At 41.5% G+C, this 21,933-nt stretch overlaps 1 protein-coding gene across 3 annotated transcripts in view; it reads left to right on the top strand.

Annotated features, from left to right (window-relative positions):
• Positions 1–21,933, top strand: part of sox6 (SRY-box transcription factor 6) — a 136,260-nt gene that overhangs the window by 44,738 nt on the left and 69,589 nt on the right. For all 3 annotated transcript variants that reach the window (XM_083918205.1, XM_083918203.1, XM_083918204.1), the window contains exons 4-5: positions 1,774–2,014; positions 4,525–4,735. In XM_083918205.1, the coding sequence (XP_083774331.1) occupies positions 1,774–2,014; positions 4,525–4,735 (452 nt within the window). The remainder of the gene's footprint in view (positions 1–1,773; positions 2,015–4,524; positions 4,736–21,933) is intronic.

Raw genomic sequence — 21,933 nt, 5'->3', positions numbered from 1 at the left:
GTTTAGGTCCCCCTTCATTGCCTAGGTTGATCTGTGCGTGCGTGCGTGCGTGCGTGCGTGCGTGCGTGCGTGCGTGCGTGTGTGCGTGTGCATTTCTGCTATTTATTATGGAATTACAACTGCACTGTAACCTTTGCACCAATTTCCTTTTTTTCAAGATTTCATCTTCTTCCAATTTGTATTTTTTTCATATTTACCAACTTTTAAAAGTTGCTTTGCCAGTTGTTTTTTGTAAAGACTATAATAATCAAATAATCTCTCCTGGAATATTCACAGTCAATATCAATTGTAAACATGGACAATACAGCTCATTTGACTTCCTTAAATAAAACCAACAGACACAAAGACCTTGTTCATGCCTTTCTTAAAAAGCACTCATTTGTCTCTATCTCTCAGCCTCAACCTTGAGAGCCCCCCCCCCCCAACACACACACACACACACACACACACACACACACACACACACACACACACACACACACACACACACACACACACACACACACACACACACACACACACACACACACACACACACACACACACACACACACACACACACACAGTGTTGTCATACTGACCCCTGTGGATAGAGCAGGAGAACGGGGCAGATGGTGATCAGTCATCAACCCTGAGCATTTTGTCACGTACAAACACAAACCAATACCTTCAAACCCCCAACTTTTCTTTTTCTTCCTCTCACACACACAAAATCATATATACATACACTCGTCCTCTAAGATTGAGCCCTAAGTACTCACAACCTAGTTGTAATGGTCAATGTCCTGTGATAAAATAAGCAGAACAACAGCTCAGGGAAAAGCAGATTAGGAGTAAAATATGCTCCAGCTCCTTGTATCCACTTCACATCAGTGGGAAGGCCACATTATACCCTTTTTAATTTAATACCAAATGCATAATTAGATTTGCTTGGCACAGTGTTTAATTTCATTCATTGTAGCACACAGCAGGAGTGCGGCCTCATTAATTGTGAGAACAAGCAGAGTTGGTTTTATAAATACTGCACTAAAAAGAGTTGGGTTGTAAAAGGAAAAAAAAGAAATTAACATGAATTTCCTTTGCACCTGATATGTCAAGTACACTCTTCACTGTAATATTCATGAAAGCATGTGACAGATTTATGAATATAGTTTTCCAGTGTTAGCTTTTGCTTTTGGATTCGTGGCCCAAGGGAAAACTGTTGTACCAAAATGTTAATAATTTCCTAATTTCACAAGAGGTAACAAAAGAAGACAAGGCTGTTTTTTTGTTTGTATTAGAGGGAAAATGATAAAATGCTTGAAGGACCAAACCAAATCAAATTAGACATACAAAAGAATATTTTCATAGGAAAAAGCAACCTTGTTTTCTATTTACCAGGATTTCATTTATTTGCATGTATTTTCTTCACTTTTTATCTGGATGGTAGTCCCACTGCCTGGCTGACCTACTGCCTAAGTAACTGTCTTGGGGTTTAGGCCAATCAGGCCCCTAGATCAAGCCATACATCTGATTTAAACAAAGAATTAGGGACTCTACTGCCTTCTCCAAACTCCACAGGTTAGAGCAGCTACAGGCACCAGCCAGGTGGAGCATTCAATCCATACAAAATGCTCTGCTCAGGTGCACCACTTATAATCCAATATAAACAGCCATAAAAAGTTGTCGAAGAAAAGCTTGAGGGAACGGCATTACTTTTCATGTACTGTTCCTGATCCTTTCTAAGATATAGTTTCTTTTCCTTGAATCTATTCTCCTTTCCCTGCTCCACAGCAGAGTCATGTCTTCCAAGCAAGCCACGTCTCCTTTCGCCTCTGTGGTCGATGGGGATGATGCCATGAGTCAGGAGCACTTGTCCTGGGAAAAAGAGGAGAGTGCCGAGGCCCATGGCATGCCACAGCTGCCCCTGCACAGCCTGCTTCATGGAAAAGCCCATCCCGATGAAATGCAGCCGCTCAGCAGCGTACCGCCAGAGAGTGATTGGGACAGCTTGGTGTCAGCTCAACAGCGCATGGTGAGACATGTCAACATACTACATACATAAGTGAACCTTTTTCATTTTTTATTTGATGCCTCTGTTGCAAGAATGGTATTAAATAAACTTTGAATAGTAGAAAAATATGAAGTTCAGTTTCTTTTTAAAGAAAATCTAGTAAAGCAGGACAATTTCCAACCTACAGTAAGAGTGTGCACTACTGTCTTATTGTGCTCCGTTGGGTATTCAACATCCTGGCTCAGCAGAAACCTATTGTTCCTGGCTTGTATAAAGAAGCTCAGATGAAATTCTATCCTCAGCTCTTTCCAGGTAGCTCTGCTAGACACTAAACCATCAGCTATTATTAGGTCAAACAGAGGACCTCTAACTCTCCCTTTTAATGATATGAATGGCTGGTAAAATCGCATCATGACCAATTGATGGCCAAGATGACGTCTATTAAAGAAATATGTCCTGTCCTCGGTGCAAGTGCGTTGTTTTTTCTTGTTGTGTATAAGCTACATTGGCAGCCCGACCCCAGACGCTGTACATTCTAAGTGCAGAGCTGCTTTGATGTGAGCGGAGCGCAGAAGAGCACAGGCACTTGTGGGCTATAGACATGGGAGGCAGGTGGTTGTCTGTGACAGAGGGGTCTGTGGTAAATAGACCCTGAGGGCCTCTGAAGTAGCTCTGCAGTTGGCCACTGAGACCCTCAACACCCCAGCATTGCAGCACAACGCGCACGAAACACACACACACACACACACACACACACACACACACACACACACACACACACACACACACACACACACACACACACACACACACACACACACACACCTAAACAGACACATGAATAGCCTCTGTAACAGACTGCACCTTATGATGCTGCGGTGTGCATGCTGACAGTGTAGGTAATTGATATATTATGATATTATGATATTATGGGACGTCAGTAACAAGGATTAAGCAGGTTTTATGATGTGGAGCTAATTATTAGCCAATATCTACTTGATCAATTTTCAATACCATTATGCTATCAATGATTATTTGTATAGCACCCCTTTAAAGTGTTTAGACAAAAACGTGTTTAGAAAGTTATTTACAGAAATGTCAATGGACAATAAGTCAAGTCAAATCAGTCCTAAATGATGGAAAAAATAAATAAATACAAACATCTAGAGTAACAGGGAGGGAGAGCTCAAAAAGAGAGGAAAGGTAAAATGGAGGATGACAGATAGAGACAGAGAGAAGAAAAGCGAAAGGGGAAAGGAACGAGAGTGTTGCCTTTGCTGATTACCTGACTCCACTGCTGTGCCATGCGTCTGTGTGGGCTGTGCCCTGAACCTGCGCCAGCTGATTAACCCAGCGCTGCTCCACTCCCCTCAAGCACTCTCTACTGTCTTCGCCACACTGCATAATCATCGAACACCAGGCTGGGAGGTGCAGAGTGGGCCTGTAGGTCGTGCCACCCTGGCGCTTGGTACCGGACCACCCTACACACCACTGCAACTCTGCCTGGAGCTCGACATGCAATGCAGTGATGAGAAATTGGCACTGCCCGGTTTACCGCATTCCTGACTTTTCAGTGGCTCCAGACATGGTTCTATCATTTTACCCTGCTGTAATGCACTCGGTGTAATACACTTATCACACCGCTGCGGATTACAGCTCACTTTTCTGTGCAGTATGTGCTGGATAAAGACATGTGTCATGTTTATTCCCTTCACTATGAGGCCAAAAGTTTAAATCAGAGCTAACTGTTCCCCCATTAAGGGCTGCAAACTCCTGGCTGCTTAGCCGCCTTCTGCTTTCTCAGACTCCACCAACCATAATTAACACCACCTTCTGTCAGACGCAACTCTCAGCCATGGTCTGTGTGCTGGCTATACACTCCGGAGTATTCTCCGACCCCCCTCCCTCAAGCTCTCTCTCCCATTCTTCTCCCCATTTCCTTCATGTCTCTGTTTGTGCACAGGGAGCACTCAGCCAGTCAGCCAGAGACAGGACCCTTAGTTAAATACTAAACCATACACAGGTGGGACTGAAAAACAACAACAGCTCGAGACAGGACACAGATTTACGATGGCTCAAGGCACTCAGCTGAGAATAGGTCTCCACTAGAAAATGAACAAATTACACAGCAGTCACCCTAACACAAATGCACACTCAAAAGCAATTTGAGAAATTACAGTTGGGAGGTTTCTCTGTGTAGTCTCTGCAGATGAAAAGTAAAGAGCACATTATGGATATGCCCTATGAAAGTGTACCTCATCATTTCATCTCAGTTTTTTTCACTTGTCATATCTCATTTATCAGCAAAGCTGGCTCTGTTGAAGACACAGAAGCTGCTGTATGAAAGCCAGAGAGGAGCTATTTGATATGGCCAAACCGCCCCTGAGCTGCAAAAATCCAGCAATCACAGCATTTCAATGAAAAACTGTCAAAACGCTCAATCGAGCCCTGACAGAATACAGAAACACACATCATTTAATACAAATCCCATCCCTTGTTGCCACCCCTCCCAATTTTTGTTTGTCTTACAGGAATCTGACAGCAATAAAGTATGTTCCCTGTACTCCTTCCGGAACAATTCCACTTCCCCGCACAAGCCGGAGGAGGGGGCCCGGGAGCGAAGTGACCTGCTGAGCGGATCAGCGTTTGGAACTCCAGAGCGCCGCAAAGGAAGCCTGGCAGACGTAGTGGATACGCTGAAGCAGAAGAAACTGGAGGAGATGACAAAGACAGAGCAAGACGGTATGATACTGTGTGTGTGTGTGTGTGTGTGTGTGTGTGTGTGTGTGTGTGTGTGTGTGTGTGTGTGTGTGTGTGTGTGTGTGTGTGTGTGTGTGTGTGTGTGTGTGTGTGTGTGTGTGTGTGTGTGTGTGTGTGTGTGTGTGTGTGTGTGTGTGTGTGTGTGTGTGTGTGTGTGTGTGTGTGTGTGTGTGTGCGTGTCCCCTTCTATGTGCGCCTGATCTTCCAGAATTCTCCTTCTTTCTCATGGTTTCTAGCTTCCCGCCTGTCCACCTCTCTTCTCTTGTATCTCTCCGTCTCATAAACTCATGCGGGCAAACACAAGGTGGGAATACTGACGTAACAGTGTTTCCAGTTTGTTCTGAACCTCTTCCAATGTGACAAAGACTGTGTGGCAGTGCACCTCAGCATAAGTGTGGTCTTCTTCCATGCCAAGGCAAACTCTTTGACTATAAAACTCATTGTGCTGACCTGATGCCAGGAACATTACCTCTTTTCATTTTGCTACAAGGAACACTTTTCACTCAGCACAGTTATTCATCAAAGTTTGCTGTCCACAAACAACCTAAGCCCTTCTCACATCCTATTCAACGTGCCATGAAGATTTCAGACTTTTTATTTTCCTACACTCGCATGCAGAGAAAAAAAAAGAAATCCTTTTCTGCGATAAGACTCTTAGGTCTATGTCATATCTGCACCCGGTTTCACCCTGCTCGGATCTCCCACAGCCTGCAGTCTATCAAGAGTATGGCGGAAAAACAAATATTTGAAAGAGCTGCTGAAACACATCCCCCTTCTTAATTAGGGCTGTAGTAATATAACTACATCCAATCAAATGTTAAACCCCCTTGGGAATGCATGTGTCTCATTTAGTGTCTGGGGAGCTCTTTGCTTAAGCACTTCATCAGACGAATAAATTAGACCTCCGTTAGCCTAAAAATAATTTGCCACTTCTTTTTTAAGTGTTCGTTCGGTGATCTTTGTTTCAGAGCATCGCAGGCCTCACACCAGATAATCATTTAGCCACATCCTGATATGCAGGCTGATTATTTGTGTCATTTATGTAACAAAAGCCAAACCAATCAGTCATTGTTGACCTGAACACCTGTAAATTGCAGATTATTAAGAAACTAAAAGGTTTGGATTGTTGTAACAGATCCAAATGACCAACAAAGGACAAGAGGTATTTGAAACATTAACACACACTACACATGCTGATGCACATAAGCATGTCAGGATACTGTGGTCACGGCCTTTTCTATTATCTAATGACCCCTGATATTTCAATTAAGCAAAATATATAATGTAACAAAAAGGTAAAGGTATCTTGTGAATATAACTATTCAAGGAAAAAGATGCAGTTTGAGCCGTCAGGACAGCCATACAATTGTGATGACAGCTAAACTATAGGTAGAAAGTCATTCCCGGCTGAAATTACATTAAGACAACGAGGACGCTGATGCAGAGGAGCCAGGATGTGTTGACCAATCAGAGCAGAATGGGGTTTTTGGGAGGGGGGCTTAAAGAGACAGACGCTAAAACTGAGCATTTCAGACAGAGGTTGAATACTTGAAAATTAGCAAAATATGGTACCTTTATTACTCATAATACTGCAATACAGCAGACAAATTTTCCTCTGTAAAGAGTTTTCATGTTTTCCCCGGGTTTATGGAGGTTTCTTCTGAATGCATTAGTTTTCCGTCACACCAACGGACATGGATATTAGGAATATGCAGTATTCATGTCCCTGGTCTCAGATCTGGGGCTGATCAGAATGTCGGCCCACAGCACCTTAACACAAATTTTGGTTAATAAGAAAAGTAAGCAAATCTGTTACTACTTCTTTGTTTTAACCTAAGGTAATTTTATATTTCATATGCGTCTTGTTTCTTATGGAGTTGATTTTCAGGGTTCTCTGCAGCGACGGCTGGTGTTATGGTAATGAGCCCCAGCTGGCGAGGGCTGGTTGTTGCAGTAATTTAAATGGTCAAGTGCAGCTTGTAATCCAGGGCCGTATGTTAACGCAGGCAGGAGAGGGTGCTTTAGAGTGCCATACAGCTGTTTTAATCTCTTGTTAATAATAGAGACTGGGTCTGCCTCATGCGCTGTGTATCATCGCCACCTAAATAAACTCCCTTGTTGAAGGAAATTAGTTTCTGAGCAGGGAACACACCAGAAGACAAGAGCCTCACAAAGTTCGGTATGCTGTCCCCAAGCTGCAAGAACTGAGAGATACTCTGTTCTTGAGAGCACTTGAGAAAGCTTCAGTGGTGATGATCAGTGATTACTGTAAAATGGAGGGAGAGGGACTCTTAGAAACTGGAAAATCTCATGGAAACCTGTACTGTACTTCTTTATTCATCGAGATAGAGACTGTTGGAAATTGAAAAGGGCAGGGATTAACCTTTTAAAGTACATACAAGATGGTTGGAGAAGCCATTTGTTGTCTTAATGATGCTGCTAATGTGGCACAAGAAACAGATCAGCTAAATATATTGCTTATCTAAGCATGACAACTGTTGTGTCTAATTCTTCTGCCTCGGTGCCTGCCTGGACGGGATCATCGAGGTCCTCAGAGACTCTTCACCATCTGCTACCATTCTTCTCTGGGCTTCCTTGTCTGGTCAAGATGGTTCTTTGTAATGATGGACTGAGGATAAGCATGGTGACCTCAAGTGTAGAGAGGAAAAGAAATGGTCTGTGGTACAGCTTTTACACAGTATACTGGTCATATGTGGAACCTGAAATCCCACGTTAATTGATGTTCACACTGGTGGAAGCTTTGGGTTAAAAAGCCCCCTGGACATGGTGTCCAAATATCTTTATTGGCTGTTGCGATTGTTCTTACTATTGAGGTTTTTTTAGATGTGATTTTTTCCCCCAGTGTATCAAATAACATTCCAATCACCTCCATTTTATTATTCTGGTAAATAATATATCACCTTTTCAGTACAACTAGAAAAAAAAGAGTATCTGAATAGTTAGGGCTGTGGGGGAAGTGATGATAAAACGTTTTTTGGTAAAACTGATTAATGATAATCAATTTAAGACAATACCTTAGCAAATGAATAAATGGTAATACGTTGACTTCTTTACTGTATGTCTCCATTCAAAGAAAAAAATGATTGTCGAGTTCCCTTCATTGACCATCTAAACATTCTAAACATTATAACAATAGAGACTGTGCCCAGTATCTCCTCCATCCTTCCATCTCTATATATTTGTACCCTTTGACCCTTTCTATCCTTCCACCCTTCCTCTCCATTTCTGGTCCTTAAAGTGCTTTAAGTGCTTGTGACTGTGCTAATGAATGAAAATGTCCTCCCAGCAGCGAGCACCGCATTTAGCTGAATAGTCACCTTTGCTGTAAAACCTCTATTAGGCCCAGTTGCCAGCAGGGCTAACGATTGTGCCCCATGTTTATTTACTAGGTATTGTAAATGCATTATTTATGGATAAGTCTCCAGGCAGCACTTGTCAAGAGTTAAACATGTCAGTATAAAGTATTAGAGGGAAAAGAAAAATAGCCACCATTATAAAAGCCCAAGGTGACCTTGATTTGATTCACATGCAATTAGAACAGTTTTATATAATGCACTAAAGTATGAATCAATACTGTGCAAGTCAACACAGAAAATACTAGTTGTGTTCGGTCTTTATGATCGTCCCCCAAGACAAGGACGGGTAATTGCGTTTCAGCTTCCTGTCTCAGCTTTAAGGGATCTTGGACTCCACATGTTGAGTCCTTGTCAGTAAAACCAGCAAAGACCGAGATGAAGTTATGTATCTTTTGTCATCATGAGATAGGAGAAGTCTCATTGTCGTGAGCTGTGTTCCATTAGAATGCCTATTTCTCATTCAGTGTTAGAGTTTTAACCTTTTTCAGTCATGTCACTATTGAAACTACAACAGCTATGCAGATGTCACAGTATACTGTCATGGCTCAGTTCCCTGGATGCTGTTGAGAAAACAATTCTGCAATGTGCTGCAGGGCCATGAAACCCGTGAACAGGTGTGGTCTGATAACATTTGACACAGCTGTTAAACTGACAGAGGACACTTTTTACATATGATCTATAGCTATCTCTAAATATCAATAACCTACCCTTTTTCCAGCTCCAATGCAAGAGCACAAAGACTGTCAGCTCTCTAGACTAGTCAGAGTGGATACAGTAGGTGCTCAAGCAGAATACTCAACACCTGGAGCCCTTTGACAGAGTCATGGCTAATTAGCTTAGCAAAGGGGAGCCACTTTTAATCTCAGGAAGAAGGATATTTAATGACTCCTGAGAATAGAGTTCCCTCTATTATAGCGACAGGTAACCTAACCATTGCTCGTGACATAAAACAGCACAACATGGTGCACAACTGTGAACTAATCGTGGCCAGGCAAAGGGTTATATATGAGTATTGTATGTGTTCCTTAGTTATCACTGTTTCACATCTCTCTTTCTCTCCTTTTGCCTGTATCACCTCTCTTCTATTGCTAAGTTTAATCCCCCTGGCGAGGTTGTGTATTATCACTGTGTAATGACTGTGCAGTAGGTTGAGTGTGGGGCACTGATCAGCTTTGTGTGCGTAGCCTAAGGTCATTATCCTCTATTACAACAGGCCATGTAATGAGATTCAGGGATGGGTGAAAGCTTTGGAAGAGAATAGGATCAGCTCTAAGCCTGTGGTCTGATTAGCAATGATGAACTCTTGACTCTAGTTGAAACACTGTCCCCTGTCAGTGTCACTGCCCCTGCTGACTCCACATGGAGGCTCACTGGAAATTGGCTGCAGGTGCTTAATAACACCAACAGATTTATTCTTGGAAATGTACGTTTGTATTTAGTTACCAGCCGTGACAGCGATGATGGCATTGTTTTCACCTTGTGAGTCTGCGTGTGTTTCATCACAGAAAATGTGGTCCCGTAGACATCTACTGTAGTGAGTCTGTCTGTGGATGTAATTGGTCATTGCAATAGCGTCGCAAGATGCAATAAATTTTATGCTACATTTAGCCCCCCCCTGCCATCGCAAGATTTAAAATGTAATGTTAAAAAAAGATCTTCTATAGGTAAATTCCGTCTGTATTATACATTATATGATAAAAAGAAGCAATTTCCCTTCCCCCAAACAGACTGATGCACCTTCTCCCCTCCTCTTTTAGCTCCCTCCCTACTTCCCTCTCCTCTCATCCCAGCTGCCATGTCATCTGGTTCTGCTTTATCCCACCTAATTAATAGGAATCTTTGTTATAATGATCTGAGCATGAGCCTCTGATTCTATGCATATGCAATGAGGGCTTGAAATCCAGTTGCCTTGGTTGCAGAATTTGAGACATTCTTCACACATAGCTCTACGCTGCCTCACACTGAGTGCAGCATCCTACCTAGAGCATTAGGCCAGGACCATCCTGGCAGGACACACACACACTGGCCAAACATCAGTCAAGCACCACCATCTCTCCTCTACAAAGTGCTCCCAGCTCCTTTAATAATCTATTGTTTATTCTATCAAGACTACTACTACTCTTTCAACTTCAGCAAGCTACTTATCCTGATACAAGAAATCTATTTAATCAAATAGCCGATACAGTTGTGTATGTGTTCTTGCTTGCTTGACTGTATGTGCCAGTGGAGTGTGTGTGTCTGGGGCTTGGCCTGTGGCGTGGTGCACCAGCCCAGCGGAGCAGTGCTCTGGTCTGTCACTTTTGTTTGAATAGGTAATGTAGATCTGTTCAGGCTGAAGAGACATGAGCTGGAATCGCTTGTTAGGACACATGATCAAAAGCGGCTCTCTGCTCTCTGCCAATCAACCCTCTTGTCACCCTGTGAAGCAGACGTTAAATAGATTTTTCGGCTGTATGCCGCAGGCAGCCTGCCAGCCTGACATGTGAACTTTCACAGAAAAGATACCCTGCCCCTCGCTCCTCCCTAATCTCACTTTCCCATCCTCTTCCTTCGTGTCCAGTTTTTCCCTTTTCCTTTCTTTTTCTTCTCCCCTTTTCCATGTTCTCCCTACCAGATCAACATTTCCCCTCCTCGCCCTCCTATGATTTTTGTCTCCCGCCCCATCTTTAATCTCTAGTGACAAAGTTGCTCTTCTGCCAGGCTGAGATCAGAGCCCAGGGCTAAATGGAGTGGCTGTATGAGGGGAATGGGGAGCATAGTGTCTGGTCCACTGCTGAATTATGTATTTACTATCTTTTCCAAAACAGAGCCCTCACATAACAGCACGGCCCCATTGGACTTTGGAAGCTGACACAGGTTTCACTTTACACAAGCTAAGATATAGATTTTGTTGCCTCTTTCAAAACGGGAACCCTTTCTGCTGTCTTGGTCATTCAGATGACAAAACAAGCAGCTGCTTCTTCAGTGTGCCATTCTTTGCATTCAAGATCACCTTCCCCAGTTCTCATATTCCGATTAGTCAACAGTAGCAACTGCTCTGGAGCATTCCAGGGGCCATCTTCCCGGGTTTCAGCTGTTGAGCGTGTCCCCCTGCACCCATGAAGCACAAAACTCCCATTGTGATTCTGGCTTACTGGCTGCACAGGAACCCCTTGATAGGAGGAAATGGGTGTCTCTGAGAGACAAATCACAGCCAGGGTTATACAGAGGCTTGTTTGTCTTTATAAACTCACACACCCACAATGATTGTGGATCGTTAGTGACTTCACTGCTTTTGCTGTATAGCAATTTGAGGAAATAGTCAAATATTGCTATTAAAAAAAACAATAGATTTGCCTCAGTGCTGTATGTGGGTGACTGGGTGATTAGATCAGCAGTACTTTGTAATTGCTGTTTTATGTGACACCACACTATTTGGCGGAGATGGTGAAACGCTGACATATAGGGCTGCAGAAGCCAATAATGGTACTATATTGGTCATTTGGCCGTGAAGCCTAGAATTGGGAAATAACAACCTTGTTTTGCAGTTAAAAGGAACATGAGGAAGGACACATACAGGCAAACTGCATATAGTCAGAAGAACAGTGGAGGAGGAGGGGCGGTCAGAATTGTGGAGAACAGGGGCTATTTCACAATGGGATGGGGTGCAAAGGGAGGGCAATCATGTCCTGCTGTGTGTGTGTGTGTGTGTGTGTGTGTGTGTGTGTGTGTGTGTGTGTGTGTGTGTGTGTGTGTGTGTGTGTGTGTGTGTGTGTGTGTGTGTGTGTGTGTGTGTGTGTGTGTGTGTGTGTGTGTGTGTGTGTGTGTGTGTGTGTGTGTGTGTGTGTGTGTGTGTGTGTGTGTGCAGTAGGGTTACACAGGGAGACTTGTGTGCCAGCTCAGTATCACTGTCCTAGCTGCGGCATTCAGCTCCCAAGCATTCTCCACACATAACTTGACAAAAGGGCCGGTGTCATCTGACCAAGGATCAAAATAGTGTGAGTGTAACTCACACCCTGGGCACAGACAGCCTCTGTGGCCTGCTAATGATTTCAGAGCACATTGCAGGCTTGTTCTGTAAGTCAGACATACGTCAGCCATCCGGCTAAGAGATCCGCCTTGACACAAGCAAACATGACGACTGAGGGTGTAGATGCAGTCTATTAACATATTTGCATTGTTTTTTTCCTAACAGTGAGCACAAATGTCTTACACCAAACTTTGATGGTTGCCTTTTGAACAAAGAGACTTTTTAATCAGCAGTGATGCAAAAAGATGTTTTCTCCCACTCAATGCTTTTTCTTTCTCCTTGTTCAATAACATTACGTGTGCCAGGAGATGAGATGAGGATGTCAGAAGAAATGAATAGAAATGTGTTTTATTGCACTGCAAAGCCTGAGTGCCAATGATTATAATTATTTGACAAACGTCATGTCTCTTTGGAAGTACTCAGAGAATAAGTCTGCCCAGGTTGGGTGGTTAATATGCTTTAAGAGCAAGTCGTCAATGGAAGGTCAATCTTTTAGTTATTATTTGAAATTAGGATTTATAACTTGTTGAGGCCGCCTTTGGCTATTCTTGTCCCAGATAGGGTTGATAGATGCTATACAATCATTTCACTTTCTCTGCACCCCCCTGCACGCTTGATGTTCCTTTTTATTTCTTCTTTGTAATTTTTCTCTGGGTGGGTGGCAGTTTGCTCCACAAAGCCGATACTGTAAGCCTGTTTTTAGCTTCCCTGTTGTGAGCTGGACCAATGAGCTCAGTTGCTCATGAGAAGCAAATTTCTCCATCTTTGCCCAGCAGGTCATGGTCCGTATGGTTCTGTATCCCACAGAAAGGGAATGGGTCTATTGAAAGTAAAATTACAGCGTCTATTGTTACTGAACCAACTTGAACAACAGCACATTGAGACACTTGGCCACTGTGGGCAAATGAATGGGGACTTTCTAGGAGTTGGAATGCTTAACGTTTAGAAGTGCTATGGTTACATGATCATTTCTTTATCCAGTGGCAAGGCCAGAATCAGAATAAAACAGTGTACAATATATTTTTTTTTAATATTCCAATTAATTTTATTTGTTAAGTAATTATGTTAAACAAGGTGTAAACTGTTAATTCTGGTGTGATAACACAGTTACAAAAGAACACAAAAGGATGTCTACTAATTCTTGATTCTTGACTAATTCTTGAAACATTTAAACAGTAAGATTTTGTTGTTGTGCGCTTGCATCTCTTTTCACTCTCTCAGACCAAAGGCCACTATTTTTATATTATTTGTTCTCTTACAGCCCAGTAAGCAGTGTGTGTGTATACTAAACTCTGACATCTAAGTAAACAGAGTTGGCTTTCAGATTAAAAAAACAACTTTAATTATAATTTGAAAATAGAAATTAATAATACACTTGTTTTAAGTTTCGATTTTTCTTTTTTCTTCTCAATATTGGTAATTTAAAAAACTGAAATAAGAAAATAGTACGTACAACTGGAGGACATTGACACACGCACTTTGGTAATACAGCATACTGTAAATGTGTTGAATTTTGCCAAACGTACAGTATATCACTCAGCTTATTCTTGTAATTTGTGCTTTATTAATATCTCATCTTATGGTTCAGTCTCTGAAGCGCATTGCTGTGGTCCAGCCTTTATGATGAAATAAAGTTTCGATGTCTCTACCAGACACTTGGCTTCACTGCAAATTATAATGCATTCATGTGAATCCTATTAGTCTCTTTTTGTCCTTGTAGAGTCAGACACCCATTAATTTACTAAATCCCACTGAACAGCCATGATCACAGTACTCCACATTTTATTCACACATCTATTAATTTAACATAGTTGAATAAATGTGAATGTTTTCGAGCATTGATTAGCAGGCAAGTTTATATCTGACAGTTAAATTGCAGGGTACAACCCCACAAAAAAATCTCTCCAATGCAAGGTACCCCGTAATTTAATTTTTGTGTGAAATTATTATAATTTATTACAGTGTGTGGACCCTAATTATTACCAACATCAAATGGAAATTATAAATTGAAATCAAGTCCACATATTTCCACATATTTCTCCTTGCAATGTTCATCTTCAAAAGTGCTGATCCCCTGATCAGCATCGGCTGAGATTCCATAATTAAATCTACTTTTTCTTTCATGCTGCACACATCACATCAATATAGCTTTGCTTTCTATTTCTCTTATATGTTTTGCCCTCCTATTTCATTGTTATCTACTTAAAAAAATAATAAACCAATGAGGCACCACAGCTTTATAAGGCTGAATATTATTAAATCACTGAAAAACACAAATAGTTAGTGTTTTAATACACATATACATACGTACATTTTAATAAACATTGTTCTATTTAGTCTTCCTCAATGTATTCAAATGAGTTGTTGTTGTTTTTTTGTTTGTTTGTTTCGCTGTATTGATTATCGCCTGAATAGAGATTTTAATGCAAAGAAGGCGAGAGGAGAGCGAATGAAAAGTTAATTTTCCAAGCATTTAATGGTCCTAGTTCTTAAAAGTGACCTTGTGGGGTAGAGAGTGGAGCAGCACAGCAGCTCCTTCCAGATGCACACATGGCATCCATCGGGGGCACAATCACGCACAGTCCCAACACCTCAGGCTCGGACATATGTTGAGTTTTATTTCATTCTTCTGACATTAATCCTATTCACCAGCTGTTCTGCCAGCTGCCACTCTCCGGCTTAAGGGGAGATTGCAGTTTTGGGGGCTCTGAGTACTGGTTTATCTTGGCTCCTCATCTGCTCCTCACAAAGTTTTGATTGGATTTTCTTTCCTTACCCTCTTCCTACTTCCAGGTTCCTTGAATTACCTTCTTCCCTACAATCTTTCTCTCTCTCTTTCAACTTCTTTGCTTTTGTTTTTCCCCTCTCTAATTTGTGTAGATAAGGGGGGGGGGGGGTTAAGGCTACAATTTGACTTTGAATCTTGACGTTTGTTGCCCGTGTCCTCTGCAACGCCTACAACTCTTCAGTAGTATGCCTTTAACATATATATATAAAAAAATGCATGGAATATTTATTACAAACATTAATACCAACGGTCTTCTCCAAGGAAGGAAGGTACAGAGGTTTGTGAATGCACAGCACTTCTCAGCATGCAGCACACCAGCCTCTGTCTGCCCCTCAACTCTTCTGTCTTCTCCCACTCTTTGTTTCAAAAGCATTTGTAAGGAATTGCAGCGCTGAAACCTGCTCACCCCACAGTCATCTAAGAGCATCTCTGTAGGATTACCCCGGACATGGCCTCAGCCTATACAGTTATGATTATTGACATATTGGGGCTGACATATTTCACATTTATGTGCATTGTCTGGAAGCATACTCAAGTGTTCTCAATGTCATTTCTGCTGAAGTACGGCCGGGCAGTCTGCGAGCAAGGACCGCAATGAATTGATCATTGCTCACTGCTCACTTTAATAATTCAAGCCTGATTGCCACAGAGTGCCGCAGTAAAATGGATTGGGAGAGGTCACATGCTGCTCAGCTCAGGAGGTGAAGCCTCTTGGGGATGGTTAATTCATATATGCTTGATAGACACGTGTCCTATTTAGAGAGGTCAGTGTGCTGTGTGTATACGGCTTCTCCGAATGGCCAGGTCAACGGTGTGGGATTAACACGGTGGCCAGTGCAGATAAAGGTGAGGGATGAGGTAGAAGTTTCTGGCCACATTTCCAAGCACTTTTTAGCTACCCGAGGAAAAAGCTTAAATAATCAAAAAGTTACTTGCAAGTTGCATCTAATTATCATACTTAAAAATAGACAATTTGCAATAGTTTTAACTTGTGGTTGCATTCTGAGGTCTTTGTTTCCACTTAGAGGTCTGATGTAAAAAGTGACACTTCCACGTATTTTGTGATTATAAACAGGTTTAAGTGCTATATAAATATAAACAAGTTGCCAGTACTTCAGTAAGGTTGTGATTCCACAACTATACTATATATAGGTAAAAAGTGCTGCTACAGTGCCTTTACAGTCATTCCCCGGCTGCAATGACGGTGCAGAGATGCCAAGAGCGCAGATGTGGAAAGAAGGATGACCAATCAGAGCAGACTGGGTGGGGGGCTTTTTTTGAGGGTCAACGATAGTAACTGAGGGTTAATACGGATATATTCAACAGACAACAGTGTTACAAATACTGGTTTTTGAACATTAAAGCATGTAAACATGTTAGAAACCTATTAGAAGTATGAACCTAAAAAACAATTATAATATGGGAACTTTAACTCTGCAACATTCAGTTGCTCATGCGGTGAATACAAGAAATAGAATTAAATTTGCTGGAAGCAACCACAAAATGTTGCTAAACATCAAAGAGACGGGGCAGCAGAAAATAAGCCATTGAATTGAACTGATTCCTTGAAAGCAAACTATGCGTACCACTTAGTATAAAACTTCTGTGATCTCAGACTTACCAAGAAAAACAACTGACCCATGGCCCCTGTAGACACGCACAAGTGATGATGGCAATTTATGCAGGGAGGCATGTGCACAGAAGTGTCCTGAGATAACATTTGTTATGATTTGACACAATAAATAAAATTGAATTGAATTGAATTGAATTAGAAATGTCATCATAATGAAATAAATAAAGAAATTAGGATAGAAGGAAATAAGTTAGCAAGGAAAGAAAAAAGGAAGTACCGGAGCAGAGGAGGTGTGTCAGAACCTCAGCTTAAGCACATCCCATCCAAGTTAGCTACCTTATATTTATAGCAACTGTTGACATGAGCAAAGGGGATAGTCTAAAGGTGACTGACAGAGATGTTCAACAAGTGGAATAATGATTAGGTGTCAGTTAAAGAAAGACCACCATGAGGTGCAGGTGCTCCACAATACACTGACATACCTGGACCTTTTTATTTCTGCATGCCAGCACCAGTGATTACGTATTAAAAAGCTGGAATTATCTAACTGCACCAAAAAGTCTTCAAGAAATGGTAGAGGTTATTAAAACTGTTGACAAGGAGGAAAGGTAATTGCCTGAAAATGAGCGACAACGCACTGTTGTGCTCAGAATGTTGTTTTTTTCTCCACCAAGCTCCCTCCTTAGCATTTGCATTGTGCGGCATCACCCGGGTGTGTAACCTATTGCGTTCCGATTGCTCCCTTGCAATTAGTGCCCTTTTTGTCCTCACTTCAATAACGCCATGATTATGGAGACTTCAGGAGTATTTGCAGCATCCAACAGCTGTTGTCTCAGGGACTACCGGCTGAATGACAAAAACATGTTTTCTCTCTGCATTTCACTTCCCTGCCTGCCTCTTGTAATTATTATGTTTTATTTGGTGTGATGATGGGGTCTTGTTTTTAGTGTGTCTGTGATTAAGATATTCAAAGGACTCCTTGGAGTGTGTCACATTTGTCATTTTCTTTTTTATCAACCTCGACTTTTGATTTGTTTCCCGTGCAGTGCAGCGTGGATAGGAAATTAGACGTCAGCCGATCATTGTCTGACTGACATTCTGAGAGTTTCATCTCAGGGATAGAAATGTATGCCTCAATTAAAGAAATATACTGTATCTAACATTGAATGTAGGAGTGGAATGTAAGAGCTTTTTAAAAAAGTTACTTAAGACATTACAGTTAATCTTGATTTTTTTTTATGTGTAATCATGTGATAAAGTCACAGAGTAAATGAAAGGTGTGGATATCATAAAGAGGAGAAATTAATGCATAATTTATGACTGTATATATCATTGCAAAAAAGGTTAACCAATTATTTGTGTAATTTTCAAACTACGTAACGGTGGATATTCATCATCCTTGATGTAACCCCAGGGTTTCTAGAGCTCTCTGTGTAGCCTAAAGCCTCCTAACTTTCTATTGTCCAAGACATTTTTAACAAACTACATGTGACATACTTGCAGATTTTATGCATCTGGTAAAGAAAAGTGTCAAAGGAAATTATGGCTGCTGGTAGATCAGGTTTCATACAGTTCTGTTGTACTTTATCATGTAGTTAATTTTTTTTTTTCCTATTTCTTGTTTTCAAATGTAGTCTTAACACTAAATTGTTATATTATTGCAATATCAAAAGTTCGTATTTCATGCCATTGGTTAAAGTCACTCTTTATTTTTTAAAGTAATGCATTCTTCAGTTTTATTATTGCAGTTCATAGATCTTCCTGACACCCAGTTTAGTGTTCTGAGGAGGATTTGGTTTTGGTTGGCTATAACTTAATTATGACAAATTGAATAAAATGTACTCCATTCATGCTGAAGCTTGTTTAGAGACTCTAAACCCAATTTCCTCTGTTCCTCGGCTCCTCCTCACTGCAAATAGCATTGTTTTCTCTATTTGCCTCACTGTATGAGCCTCTGCATTCCGGACAGGAAATTATTTATATGCTCAGTGTCAGTTGATCATTGATTTGGTAATTACATGTTTCCCCTTGAGGCTGGGACAACTGATATACAAGGCCAATGCTAAAGGGGAGATCTCTTAGTCTGTTATCCATGACTTATGGTTAATTTGACTCTCCTAGATAGACCTCTTTTCTCTGCCAACAGCTTTTCAACACAACAAACACTCAAACACAAGTATCATCTTTCGTCCCGGGAGAATAGTGCACGCAGAGAGGCTCAGAAAGTGGTGGCAGACAGTTGAAACGATTTCATTGCTGACAACACAGAGTAATAAAACACCAACTTCTGCATGTTGGAACAAAACATTTTTGTGTTTTGAGGCAGTCACAGTCTTTTGAAACATGGTGTTTGATTAGTGTTTTCAGTGAATTTAGTAGATTAGACCTTTTAGAGAAAACATTGCTTTGTAAAAGTAAAGATATCCTTTTTGCCCAAGCAGTGGTAATATATTTGCTTACTTTAATAATATACACACTGGACTCCATATCTCCATGGCAATCTGAAGAGCCATTTGAAAATTAGTATCATGATTTTTTTACATTTTTTAGATCAGCTCTATAACTGTCCAATTCAACTCCAAAGTGACAAGAGTTGATTTGTTATGGCTTCATTTATTTGTTTTGTTTCGTGTTTTTCTTTTCTACGGTTTGCAATGATCGTTTGAAAGAACTACTCTGTTAAGAATCGCAAGAAAAACATAAATTAACAAACAACTTCCCCCTACCTTCCCTTCTCAACCCACAGGCATGTATAGCTAACTATCACTCAGTTAAATAACATTTGTGTGAACAAAAAAACAAGTTTATGAGATTATTAGTTGTTGCACTAAAACACCAGAGAGTAACAACAGGGGAAGACATTTTCAGGGAGTCAGTCAGTGTCAGGACAGACAGTTAATGTTAACCTGCCTCTTAGCTTCCCTTCTGTGGTTTATAGTGAACATGATATTCTGGCAGCACTGTGCGCCAGGTGCTGAAAGCTTTGTTTATGTCACACATCAACCTAGAAACATTCCTTTGTTGAGATTTATGAGGATCATTAGCTTTGTTTTTAATACAGTAAAAAAAAAAAGGCTGTAGCCCAATCTAGCCAACTCATCTCGGCTCACAGAATACCTGCACGGGAAAGCTGTTTACCAGAGATGACAGCGCCGATAGGAGATAAACATATTGAATTTGGCAGTATTAAATCTGTGATGGATATTCACTTTCTTCTGAGTGCTACTTGGAACCGCTTAAAAAATCTCGGGAAAGGATTCAGGGCATTTTTCCAGCTATACAGCCCCAGCCCCAGAGAGGAGACAATGAGACCCAGACGGGCTTAGTAGTCCAGAAACCATTCCCCTCTCAATGGGAACACGTCTTGGACACACACTCCAATAGTTTTGTCTTGTATGTTGCTATCTGTGCTAGCTGCTGAGTGGTGGGGGTCTGTGCCAGGCGAGGGTCCATAGGGACCATTGGAATCGCTGGGGCTGGAGGAAGTTGGTCTGGGTCCAGTGGGGCGATCCAGGCTTGGTGACAAGCCAAGCTGTCTACTGCAGGGACGCTGGGAAAATGTAAATAAGAGCCTGATAAGGGCTATTGTTTTCATTCCATTCTCATCCCAGCTGAATGGCCTGCTCCCCAGCCACAGAGCATTTTATCTCGAGAGGGGGAGGGAAAGAAATGGAAGGGGTGGGGGTGCGAGAGATTTAAGAGCCCCCATAGGAAAATAAAAATAAACTCACTGGACTCTTCTCTTGTTCAAGCTAATTCCCCAGTATGTGATGTCCTACTTTGAAAGGACAAGAGCAGCAAACTCTTATTTACACTGAAAACTTTCTGCACTAACTGTCTAAAATAATAAGTTTTCCTTTCAATTCCACCAGCATTTGATATTCAGTGAAATCTGCAAAGTGCAAATCTTTTATTAGAAATAATTTGTTATGTTATTGTGAAGACAGTGTATCTATTTTTTTTTTACATTCTCTGTGTCATAACCTGACAGTAATTATTATGTTCATACTAACCAGTGTTTCCACTGGCATCTATAATTTCTCCAGAAAAAAAAAAGACAGGCATTTTAGAAACTGAAATAGCATTCCTCCAATTTATCTTAATTCTTCTAAAAAATAGGCCGTAGAAGGATGCTTTGAAAAAAGCCAGACATCTGACTCATTTACTGTTTTCCTCAAGCATGCCTGCGCAGAAGTTGCTCTGCTTTCACCAAATCCATTTTTGGTTGCCAGTTTTGTCCACGCTGTTCAAACACTGAAAGACATTTGAGTTATTTTATAAACTAATCCAAGTCATTATTCACCTCTCCCAGGTGGAAGGCAGGGAGGACAGCGGTGCATTCCAGCTGTAGTATCTCCTATTGGAGGACTTGGCAGGTCGTGTCTGGCCCGGCGGAGGGGATGGAGAAGTGAGGGAGCGGCCGCTCTCCTGGGAGGGAGGTGGAAAGGAGGGGGAGGACTGGAGTAGAATGGAAGCTGGCACCACATTATCTCCAACAGTTGGTGCATTCCTTAATGATCAAGTGCTGGAGCAGCATCTGTGATGAAAGTGTGTGTGTGTTTACGCAGTGTTTGTAAGAGAGAGCATATGTGTTCATATTAACATATGCTCACTGTGTTTGTTTAATTCCTCTTTACACCACTTATAAAATAGGCCTTTTCTGTGCTTTAGGGGAGAAAATGTCATACACTGATGTTGTTCGGTCTGTCTGAAGATTATGATTTGAGAGGAGTTTGTTGTTCCGGGAGAGGAAGCAGTCTCACCCAGGGGTGAGGTGCAGGGAAGAAGAGTTGATTTCTGTTACTCCCCCCTACCCTTAACCCCCGTTTTAAGATCTGTGATCTTTGTGCCATGGAGGGAGTTAACACACACAAACACACAGCCTTTTCTCTCTCCCTTTCCTAGGGTCAAGGGGACAAACTGTGAGTTGGGAATTGGAAAGTCAATAAAGCAGAAGTAATGTTATAATGACCCTGAGCTGAAGATGTCCTGTCGACCCCCATCATATTGGAGGAAGTGGACAATCAAACAAAATGGTCACTCCGCTTGATCTCGCTGAAAGCCATCCTTAAACAAGGCCACAAGAACTGCTGACCCCCTGTTACTCCCAGTTCCTCTGAAGTCAGTGTGTTTGTCAGAGGGAACAACAGTGTTTGATTTGTGGAAGAGATGTTACAGAAGGATAAAAGGAAACAACACTTGTATACATTCTACACTGTATGAATCTCCCCTGTATTTGATGTCAAGGATGATAATAGTGAAGCTGGAAGAGTTCAGAACATTGCATTGGACAGGCCCCTACTCAGTCTGTCTCTCTGTTTCTCGGAGTTTTACATTATGTGCAACTTGGAATGAAAAACCACATGGCAGCGACATTCAACTTAGAAAAGCCCACTACGTGACATAATTTAAAATATTAACACGCTTCTGAAT

The sequence above is a fragment of the Echiichthys vipera genome (assembly GCF_963691815.1).
Source record: "Echiichthys vipera genome assembly, chromosome: 1".
Classification (NCBI taxonomy): domain Eukaryota; kingdom Metazoa; phylum Chordata; class Actinopteri; order Perciformes; family Trachinidae; genus Echiichthys; species Echiichthys vipera.
This window is presented reverse-complemented; position numbering and strand designations above follow the sequence as displayed.